Source organism: Pipistrellus hanaki, assembly GCF_964339955.1.
Source record: "Pipistrellus hanaki genome assembly, chromosome: 15".
In the NCBI taxonomy this organism is placed as follows: domain Eukaryota; kingdom Metazoa; phylum Chordata; class Mammalia; order Chiroptera; family Vespertilionidae; genus Pipistrellus; species Pipistrellus hanaki.
In genome coordinates this window covers 1473937-1494971 of record NC_140517.1, presented here as the reverse complement: position 1 = coordinate 1494971, position 21035 = coordinate 1473937, and the positions used below count along the sequence as shown (strand labels likewise).

The 21035-nt window shown below is 62.3% G+C and overlaps 1 protein-coding gene across 3 annotated transcripts in view; it reads right to left on the bottom strand.

Moving 5' to 3' along the window:
• Nucleotides 1-1072: 1072 nt before the first annotated feature.
• Nucleotides 1073-21035, bottom strand: part of PHKB (phosphorylase kinase regulatory subunit beta) — a 46333-nt gene continuing 26370 nt past the window's right edge. For 2 of the 3 annotated variants that reach the window (XM_084905471.1, XM_084905473.1), the window contains 19 exons: nucleotides 20475-20633; nucleotides 18426-18520; nucleotides 16937-16992; nucleotides 16409-16502; nucleotides 15671-15754; nucleotides 14956-15060; nucleotides 14394-14476; nucleotides 14138-14228; nucleotides 12775-12836; nucleotides 12536-12698; nucleotides 12370-12451; nucleotides 10563-10620; nucleotides 8234-8324; nucleotides 6898-7097; nucleotides 4911-5045; nucleotides 4102-4231; nucleotides 2818-2925; nucleotides 2563-2703; nucleotides 1073-1861 (listed from right to left, as the gene is read on the bottom strand). In XM_084905471.1, the coding sequence (XP_084761597.1) occupies nucleotides 1724-1861; nucleotides 2563-2703; nucleotides 2818-2925; nucleotides 4102-4231; nucleotides 4911-5045; nucleotides 6898-7097; nucleotides 8234-8324; nucleotides 10563-10620; nucleotides 12370-12451; nucleotides 12536-12698; nucleotides 12775-12836; nucleotides 14138-14228; nucleotides 14394-14476; nucleotides 14956-15060; nucleotides 15671-15754; nucleotides 16409-16502; nucleotides 16937-16992; nucleotides 18426-18520; nucleotides 20475-20633 (2075 nt within the window). In that variant the 3' untranslated portion in view covers nucleotides 1073-1723. Of the gene's footprint in view, nucleotides 1862-2562; nucleotides 2704-2817; nucleotides 2926-4101; nucleotides 4232-4910; nucleotides 5046-6897; nucleotides 7098-8233; nucleotides 8325-9187; nucleotides 9279-10562; nucleotides 10621-12369; nucleotides 12452-12535; nucleotides 12699-12774; nucleotides 12837-14137; nucleotides 14229-14393; nucleotides 14477-14955; nucleotides 15061-15670; nucleotides 15755-16408; nucleotides 16503-16936; nucleotides 16993-18425; nucleotides 18521-20474; nucleotides 20634-21035 lie in introns of all 3 variants that reach the window. The other variant, XM_084905472.1, reaches the window with a different exon arrangement.

The window sequence follows — 21035 nt, the reverse complement described above, 5'->3', positions numbered from 1 at the left end:
GCCCAGGGGAGCGCCGGTTTCCTGTGAAGCAAGGGTGCCCTGCGGCCTGGGTCCCCCTCAGCCACAGGAGCCGAGGCAAGTCCCGCCGCATCAGGTGTGCTAGCCAGACAGCGGCCAGCCACACGCCTGCCGAGGAGATGGAGCCCGGGGCGCAGAGCGGCAGGAACCATGCTGGGTCCCCTCCTCCACACAACAGGAAAGGAACGCACTGTCCCCCTCTCTTCTCCCTCCCTCCCCCTCCACCCCCCACATTGCAAGAACTCCCGCCGCTGTCTCGGGATCCTGGCTGTGTCCGCCTCTGTTCCACAGAAGCGGGAAAATCACTTATTAATTTGCATAAAAGCTTCCAGCGCCAGAATGTGACTACAAAGCTATCTTTGCAGAGCAAATTGGAATCCTCGGCTCTTGCTTGCGGACAACAAGCCATTCATCGGCGGCCCTAACTGTGGAGCTGAGGGTGTTTGCCTCCCATGGTCCGGGGAGATCAACACGGAGGCACTCCGTGAGTCTCAGCTCTCTGCACACTCACCAATAAAACCACCCCCTTCCCGGTCCCCGACCAGCAGACAGCCCCATCTTCCTGGGCGGAACCCCCATTCGTCGTCAGTGTTTGTTACCTCCTCTTTGCTGTCAGTAACAAGCACTCACTCGGCTTCTGTGCATGCTTGGCGCCTCGTGGGCAGTGAGCGGACACACCGCCTCATTAGCCTCACTGGTGCCGGGCCTCAGGAGGCGTGCGCCCCATCTGAAGGCGGTGGCCTTGAGAAAGAGCCCACGACAGTGGCGAGGGTGTGTCCTATGCTGGGATGGCACTGCCCTCGGGCATCCCACGGCAGACTAGTGGGAGGAGGGGCGGGGTGGACCGAGGGAGGGGGGGGGAGGTACATTTCAGGTAAGAGGACCGTCCATGACATTCAAATGCTTACATCCTGCTTTTATCAGTTTGCTTACGGAAATCTCGTAGGTGCCCAAATGGTGTGATGGGAGGTACCAGTGATTCGCTCCCCCTCCCTCAATGGTCAGGAGACGGTGTTGGGACCATGAGAACAAAGACTGTGACCAGACAAAACCATTAACTCAGAAATGAAATGCAGTCATATTTAATTTCATTTTTACTAATACAAACTAGGTTAGCCACCCACACTTCTCAATAATCTCACTGACGCCCTCTCTCTAGGAAAAGCTCAAAGAAAGCGTTTCATCGGGCATGATCGGTGTTTGCAATACATTCAAGTGTTACACACGCTGGATCAGATTTATCACTGCATTTTAGTCCAACCGCTACCGCTGGGACACATGCAAGACCACGGTCACGTTTCCCAGGTGAAAACGGTGGCGCAGCTCTGGATGCTGCCGTGTCACCGACACCGCGGCTCCTGGCGTCACACGTCAGCGGCCGCGGGCGGCGACGCGTGTGGATCCGCCGCCTCTGTCCCAGCGCCGTGGCACACGCACTGCAGTGGCGCCGAGCGGGGAAGCATGTTGCTCCTGACGAGCTGCTGACCGCGGGGCACGCGGAGGCGGGCCTGCCACCGTCGGCTGTTCCGACCGTGCAGTCAGGACGTTTTCCGCGTGCCCGGCAGCGTGTCCCACCACGCGCGTGGCGGGGGCGGCCGGAGGCCCGGCCGCTGTGGGAGGCGGCGGGGTCAGCGCACCCGGCAGTGGCCGCCTGGACCCGGCGCCCCGCTCCCCGAACGCGCGTGTCCCGGGCCCGGCCTCCTCCCTAGCTGACCAGGCATGGGTCGTCGCCGCCGGGCCTGACCTCGCCGGCCAGCAGCAGGTTCATCACCACCTTGGCCAGGTAGCTGCAGGTGCCGCGCCGGCCCAGCGGGGGCGTGTCGTAAAAGGCGGTCATGTCGTCCTGGGGGGAGAGTGCAGGGGCGTCTGACTTAGGGCTGGCGGGGCCGGCTGGCGTAGCTCAGTGGCTGAGTGCTGGCTTCCGTCCAGGAGGTCCCAAGTGCCCTGACCGGGTTGTGGGCACGTTCCCAGTGGGGGGCGCGCAGGAGGCAGCCGATCCCTGACTCTCGTCGTTGATGTTTCTCTCCCTCTCCTCTCCCTTCCCCCCTGCCAGCCCGGGAAGATCATCCTCAGGATTTCCTCCTGGAAAACCGCCTCCAGCGGTTCTCCTTCTCTTTAAAAAAAAAAAACCTCCTCTTTCCCGGTCCCGAGGCGTCTCCTCAGCGAGCAAAACAAACACGGCTCTTCCCGATCCTCCTCCCCGCCGACAACCCGTGTTTCCTCGGGGCCCCCAACAGCTGGACACAGAACGTGCCACAGAGAGCCTGGGGGTGCGCACCCCTCCCGGGTCGGACCCTCCGCCTCGGGGGCCGCACGGAACTGCTCCTACAGGAGAGTCCCCTCTTCCCGCTTCTTCCACAGAACCCAGGGCTGGACTGCCTCCCAGTTAACACAGAGGAGCCTAATTCCCGGTCACTCACACCTCCTGCCCCTCCCCGATTCTCCACTGTGCCCCTGGGACTCTGCAGCACACGGTGAGAGGGGGGGCCGCCTGAGGAACTGAGGCAGGAAAAACACCCCCGAAAGGCTATCTTCTCTACTCACTTGATTTCCAACGCCCTTGAGCTGACTCTCGTCCTTCTGGAACTCCTGAAAGGCTTCCCGCACCAGTCTGTCCAGGTCGACTTTGTCCTGGAACTCGAGCTCGGGGTTCCTTTCCAGGACCACGGACACGACCATCAGCAGCTGCAGAGACGACAGTGAGGCCGGGTGTGGCCGGCGGTGGCGCAGGCTGGCGGGTCCCCCCTCCCCGGCCAGGTCGGCCCGGGCCCCCCGTGCGCCCCGTCCCCGCGCCCGCACCTCCACGATGATCTGCCGGTACTTGGGCTGGTCGATGTTGCCCAGCATGTCCTCCACGAGCAGCGAGAAGTTCATCTCGTACATGGTCATGTCCGACAGCGTGGGTTGCTGGAACACGGAGCCCAGCGTCACCGCGGCACAGGGGGGTGGGGGGACCCTGGCTCTACCAGGAGCTCCACTTGCTCCCCCAGAATCCCTCTCGGTCCCTACGAACCCGAGCGCCTTCCAGCCCTGGGGCGGGATCTCATGTCGCACCACCCCACACCCCCCCCCCCCCCCCCCCGCCGGCAGGCACCATCGCCCCACAGCGCGTGCACGCCGCGGTGAGTGCGGCCAGGCGTCTGTGCGGCCACGGGCCGTGCCTCGTGTGGAACTCGGCCACGGGGCTTAGAAAGCGGGATGCGCGGCAGACGCGTGCCAGACCCTCTCCAAGGAGTTTACCTGTCCCTGTGGCAGACCTGTCTGAACCGGCGGCGCAAAAATGCACCGAATCAGCAAGGACAGCGCCGTGTGCGGGGAAGGCAGGCAAACAGAACGAGCAAAACCAAAGGGTTGTCTCTGCCCTGCACGTCGCTTACAGCAGGAGGACTGCACGTGTGCCTGCGCCTTCCCCGCACGCGGAGCAGGGAGGGCTGAACCGGAGCATCCAGGCTGAGTGTGGGCTCCACCAGCGGGGCGGGCGGAGGGGCCAGCATCCCGGGAGGGGCGGGCGGAGGGGCCAGCATCCCGGAGGGGCGGGCGGAGGGGCCAGCATCCCGGAGGGGCGGGAGGAAGGGCCAGCATCCCGGAGGGGCGGGAGGAGGGGCCAGCATCCCGGAGGGGCGGGCGGAGATGGCGAGTCACGCTTCCCACTTACTTCCCGGGACTCCCCTCAGCCTCCCAACTGAGCCAGCCACTCACTCCCCGGGGCCCAGCGGAGGCTCAGCAGCCTGCCCTGCCTGTGCGATGCCCCTGCCTCCCGGGGGCCCGTCCGCGGGCAGCCCCACCCGCCGCCGCTGCTCCCTCTCCCAGGCGCGCTAACGGGCGGGGGCGTGCATGTGAGGGGGGATGTGAGAAAAGGTCTCCTCGTCCCACTGGGCGTACGTCCCACCGGGATCACTTCCCTTTTCGGGTTCGGTGCCCCCCCCCCACGGGCCTGGCTCTCCGAGGGGCTGTTTGCTGGAAGGGTGACCCCCTGCCCCGGGCCCAGGGGAGCGCGCCCAGGACCCGGACCCGCGGGTGGTGCTGGCCACGCAGAGGGCAGCTCGGCCCCCGAGGCCCCGCGCCGAGGCCACGCGGCGGTACCTGCGGCAGGTGCTTCCCCGCGACCACCAGGCCGTTGGGCGTGCGCTCCAGGATCTGCCACACGCGGTCGTAGAACCCGGCGGGCGTTCTGTTCAGACACCCGTTGATCTGGCGCCGGTTCAGCCAAGACCTGCAGCAGAGGAGACGGCCTCAGAGCGGAGCCGCCGGCGAGGCCTGGCAGGGAGCCCGGCGTCCGGCAGGGGCCGCCCTCCGAGAGGGAGCCGGGGCCGCCAGGGACGCAGGCCGGGCCCGTGTCAGAGGGACTGTTTCAGGGAAAAGCTTGCAGGAAAGGAGGAAACCCCGACTTCCTCTCACCCTGTCGTTAAATGACTAATAGCCAAAGCAGTTCATTTAAACTCACAGGAGCAGCTTCAGGAACGGTACAAAAGCCTCCTCCGTCCTGAACATGTTCTTCCATTCAGTGCAACCCACAAGGTTTTACCCGCTCCACCCTCAGCACAAGCCCAGGCTCCGGACAGGTCGGCCGCGGAGGTGAACCTCCACCCGGGAGCAGGGAGCGGGCCCGCGCCTCACCGCGTCGCCGAGCCGCACCTGCGCCCACGCGAGGGGAGGAGGGGGCGGCCGCAGAGGCTCGGGCGGGGCGGGGGTGAGAGGAGTGCCGTGCGCTGCCCAGAACGATGAAGTGCACCCGAGACGTGTGCCCGTTCCGGGCAGTGCCGAGTGACGGCCGAGGACGGTATTTCCATTCGCGTCCCTGCACCATCCCTGGGCCTGTGGCGTTCCCCTCCCTCTCTCCCTTCCCTCCGGCCCGCGTCCAGCGTGGTCACATGTCCAGAGGGGCCTCTCACCGTCCGTTCTGCTGCGGCTGGAGGATGTCCATGAGCAGCTGCTTCACGGCGCTGGGCGACAGCTGGTACAGGTCCTCGGCGGCCTGGCCGCCCGCCCGGAGCTGCAGCTCGTACTCCATGGCGTGGATGATCCACCTGCGGGCGGGAGAGCGGGCCATCACCGGGCGCAGTCCCCTGGGCTCCTGGCGGCCGTCCCGCAGCACCGCCCACCGGGGGCGTGGGCGAGGCCACGCAGCTTCCCGAGCCAGAGACCCGCTCCCATAGGGCTGTGACGGGATCTGACCGCCGAGCACACGGCTGTGCTTGCAGACGAGGTGAGGCAGGAAATATGGAGACCGGGTTCGAACCCGGGATCTTGCCACATGAGATCCCATCGACCCGGCACCATAGGCCCCCACGCGAACAGCTGTCACACCATCCCTTTTATTTTATTTTATTTTATGTTTTTATTGATTTTAGAGAGGAAGGGAGAGAGGGATAGAAACATCAATGATGAGAGAGAATCACCAAATGGCTGCCTCCTGCACGCCCCCCACTGGGGATGGAGCCCACAACCTGGGCCTGTGCCCTGACGGGGCATTGAACCCCGACCTCCCGGTTCACAAGTTGACGCTCAACTCCTGAGCCACCGGGGCCAGGGCTGAGCAGCTTTTCATCAGCATGTTTGCAGTTTTATCTCATTTTGTTCATTCGCCGTACTCTGAGGCGAGCACTGAGACAACCAGCTTTGCGAACCAAAGGAGAGAACACGGCGCCGAGGGAGGCGGCGCCGCACACGCACGGGGAGGCCGGGTGCGAGCTGCGCCAGCGGGGCCGCGTCCCCCTCCTCCCGCTCCGCGTGGGCGTGAGGAGGCCACCGGTCCACGATGCTCCCTCATCACTGATGTTCTCTCTCTCCTTTCCTCTCTGAAATCTACAAAAATGTTTAATAGAATGCACCGATTCATAACCAGAAACAGTTTTCCATAACCGTCCTGAGCTGCTCTGAGGTGCTGAGAAGAATCGCCCAGGTTGCTATGGCGTGAATGGCCGACGGCACGGCCCACACCCGCCATCCCAAAGGGGCGGCGGGCTGCGGAGGGGACGGGTGCCTGGACCCCGATGGGCACAGGGAGGGTGGTCTCCCTCCTCCCCTCACGTCCAGTGCCAAGGCCTGTGAGGCCTCAGCCACGCTAATGACCCTAGCTGTGTCCTCCCCCCACCCCCCAGGGCTGCGCACACAGTCACAGTCTGGCACCCCTGGGATCCCAGAGGCTCGGGGCAGCAGGAGGGGGCCGTGCTGGCCGTCACTGAGTGAGGGTGTGCAGGCAGGTGAGGGAGATGGCACAGGCTCAGAGGCACGGGGCAGCGGGAGGGGGCTGTCACTGAGTGGGGGTGTGCAGGCAGGTGAGGGAGATGGCACAGGCTCAGAGGCAGCAGGAGGGGCTGTGCCTGCCGTCACTGAGTGAGGGTGTGCAGGCAGGTGAGGGAGATGGCACAGGCTCAGAGGCAGCAGGAGGGGCTGTGCCTGCCGTCACTGTGTGAGGGTGTGCAGGCAGGTGAGGGAGATGGCACAGGCTCAGAGGCAGCAGGAGGGGCTGTGCCTGCCGTCACTGTGTGAGGGTGTGCAGGCAGGTGAGGGAGATGGCACAGGCTCAGAGGCAGCAGGAGGGACTGTGCCTGCCGTCACTGAGTGAGGGTGTGCAGGCAGGTGAGGGAGATGGCACAGGCTGATAGCACGCCTCCTCAGGGGTCTCCGGCAGCTGCTGACAGGCGGCGCACAGAGCTAGATCAGTCTGTACAGTAATGGGCCTGTCAGCAGCTTGATGGACCCCAATGTAAAGGCCGAGCATGAATGAATGCCAACAGCAAATCAGATCCTTATCTGACCAGCACTGTCCACAGCGGGCTCAGTGCCGCCGGGCCCGATGGAGGCCGCGCTGGAGGAGCCGCGCAGGCCGGACCAGGGGGGGAGGAGAGGCCCGGGGCCGCGGCGGGCGCCACTCACCCCACGCGGATCTTGAGCATGCCGCTGAACAGCTCGGGGCTGTTGGCGATGGCCCAGCCCACGTGGATGACCAGCTCCTGCTGGATGACCGCCTCCCGCTCGTCGTGCGTGTTGCACTCGTAGATCATGTCCTTGATCACACGCGGGGACAGCGGGTTGGAGATCACCTGCTCCTCGTGCCCGAAGGCGCCCAGCGTGACCTAGAGGAGACGGACGGAGCGGCCACTCCCGCTGCCCACGCGCCCGAGGCCCGGGCGGGGCAGGCGCTGCGCGCGGCGGGGTCAGGTGGGGGACCGCTCCGGCCTGGATGGAAACGGCTGTGAAAGCGCGATTCCCGCGGGGCCCCGGGCGCCGTCTGGCTGGAGCGAGGGCAGGGGGGTCCCAGCTCGCGGGAGAGGCGAGCGGCTGAGGGCAGGGGAGGGACGTGAATAACCACTGAGACGGGACTGCTCGGAAGGCAGTTCACCGGCAGGTCCCCGAGAACCCAGCGCACACAGTGGTGTCTCTCTGCGGTCCGCACACAGCGCAGGAGGGGTCCCTCCCGCCTCTTCCCGCTCCCTGGGGAGGGTGAGGGGAGGTCACCCGTGAGTTCTAAAATCTGGCTGCTCTCTCACCTCAGAGGGGCGTCCGTGGGGCGGCCCACAGAGAGGACAAGAGAGCACAGGAATTGCACTGAGACTTAAAGCCCTTCCTGACTGTACCGCTCACAAGGGCCCAGGCTGACTTCCCGGAAACGGCCACAAAGCACCAGGTTCCCCCAGAAGAGAAAGAAGCAAACGGGCCTTCACCCCGCCAGGCAGCCAGAGCGCAAGCGCACAGCCCGGAGGTCCCCCAGCTCCACGCAGGCCCCCCACCCCCAGGCGCCCCCAGCTCCACGCAGCCACGGCACCAGGGCCCGCCCAGGAGGCACTCGGACAGCGCCCAGCCATGCGAGCCGCGATGAGAGCCATGGTCAGTGAACTGCGGTCCAGAGCAGATCCAAGCAGAGCTGGCGGAGGGAGGGGGCGCCAGAGGGACAGAGTCTGGGAGTCGGTGTGCCCCGGGGGGAGAGACCCTCACGAGAGCGGGGGAGAGGCCTGCCGGTGCAGCTGTCTTTGCCCGCCTGTCTGACCTGCGCCATGACCTGCCTCCAGCAGGTCCCCATCCTGTGCCCGCGTCTCCCAAGCCCTCGCGTTAACGCGGTGCAGAGGAGAGGGAAGTGACTGCCTCTCTGAGGCCCGGTGCCGGGGAAGTGGACGCACCGGGATTCTAACAACGCGGCTGCGGAGGCCTAGGGCCCGAGGGCGCCAGGTTTCAGAGCCAGGGTCCCCCGGGGGAGTCTGAGGCGGACACTTACCTGCTTGCCCTGCACTAACACATTAGTAATGGACGGGGCCAGGCTGTCCACTACTTTACTTAAAAGGCTCGCTGCGTGGCGCACCACCGACCTGGGGAGAAGAGAGCGGCCAGAGGGTCACAGCTGTGCAGTGCCGGGCCCCCGGGGGGGACGCAGACATACGCACAGCAGGGCCTCAGCCACGGCCGCGGGGACACCGGGCCCAACACCGGGCCCGGCCGGGCCTGTCCCAGACGCAGGACTGACCCTGCAGGACAGGGAGGTCCCCGTCCCCGCCTGGGCCACAGCGTCATCGGCCGTCACCAGCTTCACCGGGGGAGGGACCTGACAGCCTCTGAAGGGGAGGGCTGGAGGAGGGCTGGGGCCGGAGGGGTTGGGTGGGAGCCCTGACTGTGGAAAGGCTGGTGCCTAACGCCGGCCACCTGCTCCTGCACCGACCACAGTCGCCGTGTGTCCCTCGGAGCCTCGGGCCGGACGCCTGGCTGACGGACTCGCCGAGTCCCGGGTTTAGGAAGTGTTACAAGGAAATACCAGCACTTTTCTTAGCTGAAGCCGGAATGTGGGAGGAAAGAATTCACACTGCTATTTTTACTTTTCTGCAAAAGTCTTCGCCTTCGGAGAACAGATTGCTTTTAAAGCACAGCACATGCAAGGCATGAGATTTTTTTTTCTCCCTCAAAAGTGAAAATTCATGTGGAACTTTTAGATGAAAAAAAGTGAAATGTAGGTTTAAAACGCTTTCCTTGAAGTTCAGACATTGATGGAAGCTCCTATAAAAAGCAGGCCCTTCCTTAACCTCAGCGCGGGCGGACCAGCGAGAGGAAGTCAGTGACGGGGAAGTTAGTGCGACGGTTAGAGAAGCCGGCACCGCACGCTCGGCCAGCAGGGCGGCGCAGCCCTCGGATGCGGGGAAGCCACACGCCGGGCAGCCGCGGCCGCTCGCGTGCGCGTTACCTGCTTCCCGTGGACCAGCAGGGTGGTGATGTGCGGGGCTATGGAGGAGGAAAACTTCCGGGTAAACGCGGCCCCGGAGCGGACCGCCAGCCTGGGCGTGCCAGTGCGGAGCATGAAAGGAAAACACAGTGAATACAACTGGCGGGAGCTGGTTCTTCTCAACCTGACGGCCAGCACCGGCTGCTGGCCAGCGGTCAGAGACACCAGTGTCACACTGACCTAAAAGGCAGGTGTGACACTGACCTAAAAGGCAGGTGTGACATTGACCTAAAAGGCAGGTGTGACATTGACCTAAAAGGCAGGTGTCACACTGACTGACCTAAAAGGCAGGTGTGACATTGACCTAAAAGGCAGGTGTGACATTGACCTAAAAGGCAGGTGTGACATTGACCTAAAAGGCAGGTGTGACATTGACCTAAAAGGCAGGTGTGACATTGACCTAAAAGGCAGTGAGGACCCGGCTGCTTAGCCCAAGGAGGGTCACGGGCCCCCCAGGCCCCACTGGCTGTGAGGCAGCATCTGTGAGCTCACGCCGCACGTGCCGAGGGCCTACAGGGAGAAAGGGTCCGCCCGCAGGTCACCGCGCTATGCTTCCGGGCTGGAATGGCGTGTGTGTTAGCATCACGGAGCTGGACGGCTGCCAAGAGACTGCTTTATCGAAACCTGACTTCAGGGATTCCAAGCCCAAGGCTCACTCAGGTGAGGGGAGTCTCTAACACATCTTGAGACTTTTTTCCCCAAAATTAGAAAATAATGGGTCTCGTAAATATATATATATATATATATATATATATATATATATATATGTATATTTTTACTTTCAAAACGTTAGATTCCGCCAGTACTGCTGTTAGAATTGCTTTGAGCTGCAGAGAGCCATGCGTTTAGGCAAACGGCCCTGCTGTGAATTTAAACTGTTTTATTTCGACTTACCTCGCTTCTGTCTCTACCCCTGGGAAGAGCCTACCGCCGCCGAGCACATTAGTCATTCCTCGCGAAGCCGCGGCTGCCCTGGGACCCATCCCGCCCGAGTGGTGGGAGGTCTGCCTGCCGCTCCCCCGCCCCGGCCCCCGGCAGCGGGCGGGGCTCCGGACAGAGCAGAGCCGGACGCACTGCTGGGCCCCGGGAGGGGAAGGCCAGTACACGCCACCCGGTGACCAGTCCCCCAGGCTGCCCCCGTGCAGTCTCTGTCCCGGGCTCTGTGCCTCTCCCGGGAGAGCCAGGGGGCCGTGGAGTGTGGCAGCCACGCGCTGTCCGCGGCCTTGGGAAGTGGGAATGAGGGAACAGCATCTCTGAGACCAGCCCATCCTCCTCAGGCCCCTGACCATGACAACACACCACAGACACACACAAGGACGAAGACACGCGTACGAACCAGAGCTTCTTGCTGCCAGCTTTCCTGTAGACTCTCTCGATGTGATCGGACACGGTGCCTGGACATCGGGGAGAGAAGAGAGCCTTTGTTGAGAAGAGGTTTTCGTTCAATGCGTTTATTCTCCCCTTCAAAGGCACTCGGTTCCGGTTTTGTTTGGTTCCACGAGAATCAGTATGGCCACCCCCCTCCCGCCGTGTCTGCACAGCCTGACACATGTGATGGCGGCCCAACACACACACGGTCCTGCCCTTGCAGCTAGCTGGTCTGAGCAGATACTCTCAGTGAGCACTGTACTTCTCTGTTTTTTCTTATTTAATATGCAATCTCTAAGTTTGTAACACGTGAAAATGTTATTTTAATTCACCGCAGAAAATAAAACACAGAGCACAGCCAAACCACGGCTTGCGAGCCACATGTGGCTCTTTGGCTTCTTGAGTGTGGCTCTCCCACAAAATACCACGGCCTGGGCGAGTCTATGTTGAAGAAGTGGCGTTCGAAGAAGTTTAAGTTTAAAAAATGTGGCTCTCCAAAGAAATGTCAATCGTTGTGCTGTTGACATTCGGCTCTATTGATATGTGGCTCTGATGACTAATGAGTTTGCCGACCACTGGGGTAAAGAGTAGAGTCACCATTTCACCCTGAACTTACCTTGCTAGCTCTGTGCTAACTGGGTATGACCACACTCAGGTTCTCTATGTGCCCCTGATTTCCGCTGCATCATGAGGTTTACAGGTTTAAACCATCTAAGTATCTAAGTGAAGGATGAGTATACTTCCAAGTTTACAAAAATGGCTTAAAAACGCATTCCCTCGGCATTTTCATGATAAACTGTTTACATAAATAGTCTGCACTACAGTTTCCTAATGAAATCCTTGCTTTTATGGAATCCTATTGTTTTAAAGTGTAAATGTCAGCGGATGTCCCCAATATACTGGGGATTCTGCTTATACTTATAGTTCCAATACTAATTAGAAATGAGGGATTCTGTTTGAAATTCGCCTAAAGTTCTTCTGCCTTTAATTAGTTAAGAAAATTAAAAGCATTCCATTTGCATGTATAATGCCCAAGAAGGTTAACTCTTAGCTACAGTCATGCAAAAACGAATCGCCTTATGTGAATAAGCGAGTGTGTGTGGCTCACTCCCAAACTGTGAATCTGATTAATTACAACGACGTTTAAAATTCTGACTCATTCCCATCCCAACCAAAGCCACATGCCCAGCTGAGCCAAAACGCTGAGCAGCTAGCCCACACCCCCGTGAGATGCCTCCTGCTTTGTGCTCATTGGGAAATGCCCGAAGCAGACAGCAATGGAGACCTCAGAGGCTCCTGAGAGCTGTGACTCGGCGCACGGACGTGGGCTCAGGGTCACGGGCTCCCCGTGAAGGCAGAGGCGTGGACCCCACAGAAGCAGCGTGTTTCTGTCCATCGTCAGAGCTCAGCCCTCTCCATCCGGTCCCGCCCACATGGCTGCTGCGGCCGCAGGCCGCTCGTCCTTACAGCTACAATAATTCAGTGCTGTTCTCAAAAACAGACCGAAAGTAAAACTGGAAACAGACAGTGTCCGGGAGCAACGGGGTAAGAGTCACGTAGAGCCCCGGCTCCCACGCCCTGCAGTCAGAGAAACCCGCGTCCCTGAGCCGCGCGGGGCCCCCACCTCCCCCGCCGGGCCAGGTGGCATGCGTGAACGCTGCCCACTTAAAAGTTTAATAGCTGAAGGAAATAACTGGTGAGCCTGGTGGGCACCGGTCACGCGTGCTGCAGAAGCTCCAGCAGCGCGGCCGCTGCGGCACCGCCTCGGCGCCTACCTTCCTTGGTGATGAAGGTGGGGCCCTCCCTCTTGAGCAGGATGCCCAGCAGGATGACCTGGCTGGCCAGGCCGCTGCAGTCCTGGGAACACAGACCCCTGGGTCACCTCGGGGCTGCGGGCCGCCCTCCGGGCCCCCCTCCGGGCCGCGGGCAGGCCCGCGTCACCTCCAGCTTCTGCAGGATGTCCTGGGTGGGCCTGGCCCGCCACTCGGCGAGGCTGACCTCGGGCTGCAGTTCCAGCTCCGTGGCCTGGGAGGCGCTGCTCTGCCGTTTGACCTTGGAGTGCTTGGGGAGCTCCAGTTCCTCGAAACTCTTAAACTCCGGAGGCCTGGAAACCGACAGAGAACGTTCCGGACGACCCACCCCCGCGAGGCGCCGTGGACACACCCCCGACCCCGACTCACTCCTCGGTGTCGCTGATGCGCAGGAAGTCCAGCTGCTCCACCACGGCTCCCGAGATCAGCGTCTGGAGGCGGAGGCCGGGCGGGTGAGCTCATGGCGCCCAGCTCTGTGACCACGCCCCGCCTCCGTCCCCAGGGCATCCTCCATGGGCTTCCCCACCGTGAAGGCAGCCCTCACGCCGTTTCCTACGTGGGCATTCGAATCAGACAGGTCTGCACACGCCACACACACACACACACACACACACACACACACACGGACGCTGAGCTATGGTCCCAAGTCAGAGGGAACAAGGACAGCAACACGACACCAGCTGTGCTTCCCTCCGCTCTCAGAGCTGCGGTCATTGTCAAGCAGAGATAAAACTCGCCCATTAACATGTGAAAAAATAATTTGAAATCAAAGAAAACACAGTGCTCAGACTGTCCGGGCAGAGCGCCTGTGCAGGGCCGGGTGGGCAGCGCCCAGAGCAGAGGGCCCGGCTCCCCCGGTGTGGGCCGCGCCCTGACGGCCTGTGGCGGGGAGAGCAGGAGCGGGAGCCGTCTGTGGCCAATGGGAACGAGGAGAGGGCTCTGAGGATCGGGGTGGGGGAGGGGGCCTGGGCCACAGTGTGGGGCTGGGGAAGACGGGGCGGCTAGGTGCTGATGGAATCCGAGAGGAGAGAAAACCGCTGTGATCCTGGGCTGTCACGTGGGCAGGAGGAAAGAGTCAAGAATTCATTTGTTCTCCAGGCTGAGAACTGACGTGAGAACATAAGAAAATTAATTCTGATTTAGTGTTTTCTAGTTCAATTAGCGTGGCCCCTTCTGTACTAACAGCCCATAAAGGAGATGTTTAACTGGAGCTCACAGGCAAGCAGCGGTGGGGAGGAGGAGGGGGAGGGTCAGGAGGAGGGGGAGGGTTAGGGGGAGGGACAGGGGAAGGGGGAGGGTCAGGGGAAGGGGGAGGGTCAGGGGAAGGGGGAGGGTCAGGGGAGGGTCAGGGGGAGGATCAGGGGAGGGTCAGGGGGAGGGTCAGGGGGAAGGGGAGGGTCAGGGGGAGGGACAGGGGAAGGGGGAGGGTCAGGGGAAGGGGGAGGGTCAGGGGAAGGGGGAGGGTCAGGGGAGGGTCAGGGGGAGGGGGAGGGTCAGGGGGAGGATCAGGGGAGGGTCAGGGGGAGGGTCAGGGGGAAGGGGAGGGTCAGGGGGAGGGTCAGGGGGACAGGGCGCCAGCGGGCACGGACGGCGGGAATAAAGCCTGAGACCACGCCCTCCACAGCACGCCGAGGAGAAGCGCCTCTGTCTCCCGTTGGACTGTGGGAACTGAACGAGGTGCGAGCCCAGCCGGATGGAAGGAGATGCCCCCGAACCGCACCGCGCCGCGCACCTGCAGGCGGTCCACGTGCACCTTCACCCCGCCGACCTCGCCCTTCTTGAAGGCCGCCAGCATGTCCAGTACTGGGCTGAACCGGCTGCCCCTGGAGCAGAAGCAGAGAAGCAGAGCGCATGAACGCGAGTGTGAACGGCAGAATGAGAAACAGGCTGTCTCCTGCCCGGCCCTTCTCGGTGCCCACGCCCCGCCAGCCTGGGGCCTGGGGCACAAAGCACACCCCTGGGCCGGCACCCTCCCGGCGCCCCCCCACCTGATGTTGTCTTCCCGGACGAGCACGAGGAACAGGGGCCGCCCGTGCATCTTCCAGTACTGCCGGATGAACTGCAGCGCATTCTGGGGAGACAGGGCGTCGGGTGGCACCCAGGCCAGCAGGGAGCCGGCAAGGCCTTCCATTCCCAGGTCACCCCCGCCCAGCCCGGGGGGAGTGACAGCCAGGCGGAGCCCAGCACCTGCCCGCACACGGAGGGCACGCATAAGCTCCCGGGAGCCACCCGCCTGCGTGCTTGGTGCCGGGAGAGAACCCACACACGGCCTGGGTGCCGGCTCTGGGGCGCGGCCGGATGAGCACCGCCCAGGGGGCCCGGAGAGGAGGTGGGGAGCCGGGACTGAACCCACAATGGGGAGGGTCTCCTCCACTCGGTGTCTGCGTGCCCATCCCCCTCGGGGCCGTGCGGCTGGGAAACGGCGGGGCCAGCGTTTCACAAGGGCCGCCTGGCCCCGGAGGCCCCGATGGTCCGCAGGGGACACGGGGAGGGAGGAGGTGTAACCGCGGAATGCCCGGGAACAGCCGTGCCTGTGGGGCGCTCCGCTACCTTTATGTCGTCGATGAGCAGCAGCACGTCCTGGGACAGGTAGAAGTCGCTCAGGTCGAAGATGATGGGGTAGCACACCACCGTCTTCCCCAGGATGCGGTAAATCTGCAGGAGACGCTCAGATAGATCAGAGCCGCCCCAAGGCCAAGGCCACCGAAGTCCTGCAGAAACCACCACTGATGGCCGATTCTCAGCAGGCACGTGATAGACTCGGAGAAAGCACGCAACGTGAAGGCGTCTGAAAGCCCGGGACTGGCTCGGTGTGTGGATGAGCACGTGACTGTCCCTCCCCCACGACAGAGCCTCTGTCTGCGCTCAGAAGTAACAGAGCGGGCGCTCCCTCCCGGAGACTCCTGTGATGTTCCACAAACCCACTCAGGAGATGGCTGCTGAAATCATGACTCAGGCCCGACCGGCGTGGCTCGGGGGCTGAGCATCGACCCATGAACCAGGAGGTCAGGGTTCCATTCCCGGTCAGGGCACAGGCCCGGGCTGTGGGCTCCATCCCCAGTGTGGGGCGTGCAGGAGGCAGCCAGTCCATGATTCTCTCTCATCGTGATGCTTCTATCTCTCTCTCTCTCCCCCTTCCTCTCTGAAATCAATGGAAATGTAATTTAGAGTAGAAGCAGAGAAGCGAAACGCGCGTGTGGACGGCAGAGTGAGAAACGCGGTGCCCGCGGTGCTGCGGCTGCCCGCCCGCCCTCCGGAGCCGCACCTTGGACGTGCCGAGACAGCCGATGGGCCGGTCCGGCCGGCCGGAGAGGCCCAGCTTGTCGTTGACGCCCAGGTGGAAGTAGGCCTGGAAGACACGCATGTGAGCGAGCCCACGGGCAGCGTGCTTCCCCCGCCCCGCCCGCCTCCTCTCCTCCGATTCCCGCCGAGAAGCGGCGGCGGCGGAGACCTTGCTCCGTGGACTCGGCACACACGCCGGCCCCGGTGGCCCCTGGACTCTGGGCCGCGGTGTGAGAGCCGGACGGCCATCGGCTCCCCCGGCCCGGCCGGAGCTCAGGCCGCCGGGAGGCCAGGCCGTGCCCACGGGGCCGCCGTTCACGCAAAGCTCAGGCCGCCGGGCCCTCCCCGCCCAGCACCGCCCCCCGAAGTGGGCGTGTCTTCCTGCTGCTTCTGACTTAAATTTTACTTTAAAGTTTAAGCCAAACGCTGCAGCTAAACGGCCCGCGGGCTCTCACAGCCCCCTGGGCAACGCTGGTGCCCGTCCCAGGGGCAGGTGCGGCCGGGGCCCTGTGCCGCCAGCAGCAGGCAGCCTCCGGAGCACAGATGCCCGCACCCCCCGCCTCAGCGCAGACGCCGGCCCGGTGGCTCTCGGATACCAGCTGTGCGCCGGCATCCTCTGCCGCTCCGTGCTGCTGGGACTGCGGGAGCGGGAGGGCTGGGACGAGGCCTGCGGGTCAGGAAAAGGGGGCTCCCCGGGCCACGCTGCGGAGCCAGCACCCACCTTCACCAGCTCCTGCTGCGCCCAGATCTGAATGGGCTCCACCTGCTGGGGCGTCTGCGTCTGGATCCCGTACGTGTTGAGGAAAACCTGGAGGCTGAGGACAGGCGGGGGGGCTTGGGGACAGCAGGGGCACGGGACACCGAGGGCGAGGGGGCCCGGCTCGGAGCAGCTGTGTCTGTCAGCGCGCAGTGCGCCGTCTGCCCTGGGACCCGGAGGCCCGGGGTCCGCACAGAACATCAGATGGGAGCTCTGGGGACCGGCCAGCGGGGGCGGGGGGCAGGCACAGGGCTGGGGGATTCCCCTAATCTGTGTGCTCCTGTCTCAGCACTGCACCCAGGCAGCGCTGGGCTGGTCACCGTGGCTAGCACTCACATCACTAACCCTGAAGAGAGCGTGGTCCTGCCCTTAAAGGGGCAAGAACGACGTCCTCGAACCCTGCTGAGGGGCCCCTGCCACCGCCTCACTGCCGGGAGGCAAAGCAGCCGGCCCGCCCGGCCCCCGCGGCCCCCGCGACCCCCACGCCCGTACCGCTGGCTCTCCGCGATGAGCGCCACGTGCACCACCAGGTCGTTCTCCAGGGGGCCCTGCGCAGAGAGGGAGGCTGAGGAGGGGGGCCGCCTGTGGGCGCCGGCGGCGGTCCCGTCTCCGTTCGGCCCAGCTGCCTGCCCGGCCGCCCCTGCTCCCGCTGCCACTGGGCCCCGACGCGCGGGCCCCACGGAGCAGGAGGAGCCTCCGAACTGCCCGAGGGCGTTAGAATGAAGAGAGCCAAACGGAGCGGAGCCTCATGCAAAGTTCCTGAAGGACCTTTAACACCGTGAGCAGCACTGAGACCAGAGCAGAGGGCGCCGGGAGTCCGTGTTGTGGGAGCTGCCGAGGAATCGGCCGAGGAGAGGCTGCCCCTCTGCCGGCGGCAAACTCACCCAGCGAGCCCGCTCTCCGCCACCCAGTCCCGTCACTCCGCAGCCCGGCTCCGGCACCAGCCCCGCCATCGCTCCGGGGGACCGTAACCAGGTCCTGGGGGCCCGTGACCGCAGGGCCAGACTCACAAATCACCCGGAGACCATGTGACAGATGTGGGAGCTGCGAGCAGCGGCGGGGCAGCCCTGGCCCAGGGGCAGACCAGGCCCGAGTGTGTGTGAGTGTAAGTGTGTGTGTGTGTGTGTGTGTGTGTGCACACATGCATGTTTTTTAAACTAAAAGGAGCAGCATTGCCAGGCAGTCTGGCTCAGTGGTTACAGAGTGGCCCAAAGGACCAAAGGGTCATGGGTTTCATCCCCCCATTCGCCCTGCATCTTCTCAAACCTCCGACGTAACCCCTATGAGGACGTTTACCGGAAGACATCTCGCTGGCACCTCTGGCTCACACCGCCGCCTTCACAGGCAGCCCTGGACCCAAAGCCATTTTTAAAATTAAAGTACAGTCCCTGGCCCGTGTGGCTCAGTGAGCTGACCGTTGTCCTGTGCACCAAAAGGCTGCTGGTTCAATTCCCGGTCAAGGCATGTACAGAAGGCAACAGGTCGATGTTTCTCTCTCTCCCCCCCACCCTCCCTCCTTTCCTCCCTTCCTCTCTCTGAGCATATCCGAGGGTGAGGATTTAAAAAATAAAGTAAATCAGCCGAAACCGGTTTGGCTCAATGGATAGAGCGTCGGCTTGGAGACTGAAAGGTCCCAGGTTCGATTCCGGTCAAGGGCATGTACCTTGGTTGCAGGCATATCCCCAGTAGGGGGTGTGCAAGAGGCAGCTGATCGATGACTCTCTCTCATCGATGTTTCTAACTCTCTCTCTCCCTTCCTCTCTGTACAAAATCAATAAAATATATTAAAAAAAAAAAAAGTAAATCAATCAATCAAATTAAAGTATAGCTGACATACAAACAGGCAAATGCTAACTGCCCGGAAGAGGGAGAAGCCTGCCTCGGACAGAGGTATAAAAACCGCATGTGGAGTAACCTTTCTCCGTCAGTTAAGCTGCCAATGTCTGCGCAGGAGCCCAGCTGGGGAACAGGCGGCTCTCACCTGGTTGGAAAACCTCATGCTCACGTTCCGCTGGCTCTGGATCGGGACGTAGCGCTGGATGGGATCGATGTCCTGAGGACTGATCAGCTCATCCGCTGGGGAAGAAGGAAGGCATTACCTAAGATGCACTGCACAACCCCAACCCCAGCAAACCCTGACCGGTCTCCACAGAACACTGCCACCGGAGGAGTCTTCGTGATTTCAAGTTAGATAAAACCACGTCACCAAACATCAAGGAACAGAAGAAAAAACGAGGTAAACTGGATTTGGCCGCACTATAATCTTTGTTTCTCAAAGGATACCATCAAGAAAGTCAAACTGACAGCCCACAAAGCAGGAGAAAAAATGTGAACGCCATGCATCTTGTAGGGACTTGTACCTTGGATCCATAAAGAACTCTTACAACTCAGCAATAAAAAGACAAACCACCCAATTTCCAAATGGCCAGTTATCTTAGCCATAGTTATCTTGTGTTTTGCTCAGACAAGTTGAAAGTTAATTGAATAACATAAATAAAGACCCTACTTCTTTTTTAATATATTCCTATTGATTTCTGGAACTAAGGAGAGGGAGAGACAGAAACATCAATGATGAGAGAGAATCATTGCTCGGCTGACCCCTATTGGGGCTCGAGCCTGCAACCTAGACATAACGTACGCCTGACCAGGAATCGGACCACCTGGGTCAGAGGTCGATGCTCAGCCACTGAGCCGCGGGGTCAGGCCAGCCCCGCCTCTACTGCTCCCCCTCACTGCAGGGAAGCTACGACAACGCGCTCATTCTCCCCTGACCTTCAGGTCTATGCAACCACGTAAAATCCACGGCCTGCTGGCTTCCTGTGCAGACGCGCCCTGTGGAATGCCTACTTTTATAGGATGTCCTCCCTTTTCCTTGGCCGTGTGAGTGCCGCCTCTGCAGCGGCCAGGTCTGGAACACAGGGCGGGAGAGGCTGCCACAGAGACGCGGGCAGCTGGGGGAGCGTTTCTCATGGGGCCTCTAAGCTGGGCAGTGCCTGGGCACGTGGCAACGCTGCCCTTTGCCCAGATCGCCACGGGTCTCTAGGCGCACTGGAGAGGTCTCTAACAGCGAGGGCGATGCTGATAACAGGAGCGAGGGGAGGGAGGAGCAGAGGCGGCCACGCAGCCAGTCATTCCTCCTCACAGCACCCTCCTCCTTCGCAGGCCACGAAACGGAGGCCCCGTGTGGCCAAGCAACTGGCGCCCACGCTGGGGAGGGCGGCGCTCAGCCTCACACAGCAGGCTCTCTCCGGGGCCGGGCCCTGAACCGCGGGAGCCTTGCCCTTTAAGAACGACTACTTTCCCCGCACCGAGTGGGGCAGACGCAGGAAAAGGCCTTCCACAGATACATCAGACCTACTGGGTGGTAGTGTCCTGCCCAGACCAGGGAGCGCAAGCCAGAGCATTCTCTCGCGTGCTTTTGCATATTTTTGCAAGATTTAAGTGGAGCCAACACAGGTTCATTACGGCAAGTATCGACCTGTCGTTTCCATTTAAGCAGCAGTTTAGCTCGTGAGGCAGGGGTGATTAGTGCTCTGATATTCTAAACAGCAGCAAATTATTTCCCGGGCTCGTTTGTCTGATCGTTGGGATGTGGGAACTCCCAGGACCATCAGCATGTTACATAATTAATGTTCACCGCCGGCACGGAAACGCAGCTCCATCCTATTCTGTTAGCTGCGAAGGACCACAGGTGGATTAAGACGCTATACCCTTGGCAAGCGTAAGTGCGAGTCCACTAGCATGGGCATGAATACGACAGGCAGCCGAGGCCTCTGAGAGCACTGTGTCCCGGCGGGTCTCTCTCTCCTCTCTCTCTCTCTCTCTCTCTCTCTCTCTCTCTCTGCACCTGCGGCCAGGCTTGCTGCTCATGCACATCCCCGCGGGCGCTCGCCTCTGCCGCACGCCACATCCAGACGCCTGTGCGCTGGACCCCCTCCCCGCACCGGCACCCGGACATCCGGGGAAAACGGCCGCAAAGCCACGCACGGGGACGGGCTTGAACCCGGGGCCCGCCCGCAGCCCCACTCACTCAGCAGCTTGGCGATGATGTACAGGGCCTGGCCCCAGAGGAACAGCTTCCCGTCCCGGCCGCAGTTGCTGGGAAACCGCTTCTGGCTGCCGGGGCTCCGCTTCTCCAGCTCCACGAAGTCAGCGGGCACGTAGTAGTACTTGGGGACCACGGGGTAGCCTGGGCGAGAGACAGCACCTCAGCCTCCCGCCCCCAGCTGCCCGCCAGGAGCGCGGGGATGAGGAGGCAGAGAGACGAGAGTGTGCGGGAGGTAGTGGGTCGGGGGGCTCCAGGAAACCAGCTGCGGGGAAGCGTGTCGGAGGGTCGGTCGGTCGGTCGGTCAGGGAAGCTCACTCGTGGGAAATGGTAGGGGAGGGTCATAACCCGGGGCCCCGGCCGGGAGCAGAGAAATCCCATTTCCAACGAGGCCCAGCTCTCGGACCCACACCTCCGGAGACAGCACCACCCTCCTGCTCCGCCGGTGAGGACACTCCCGGGGGAACTACCCGTGGCCGTGGGAGGATGGGGCTGTGGGTGCTACACGGGGAGACGGCATTCTGCGTCTTTACATGTCAGCCCGTG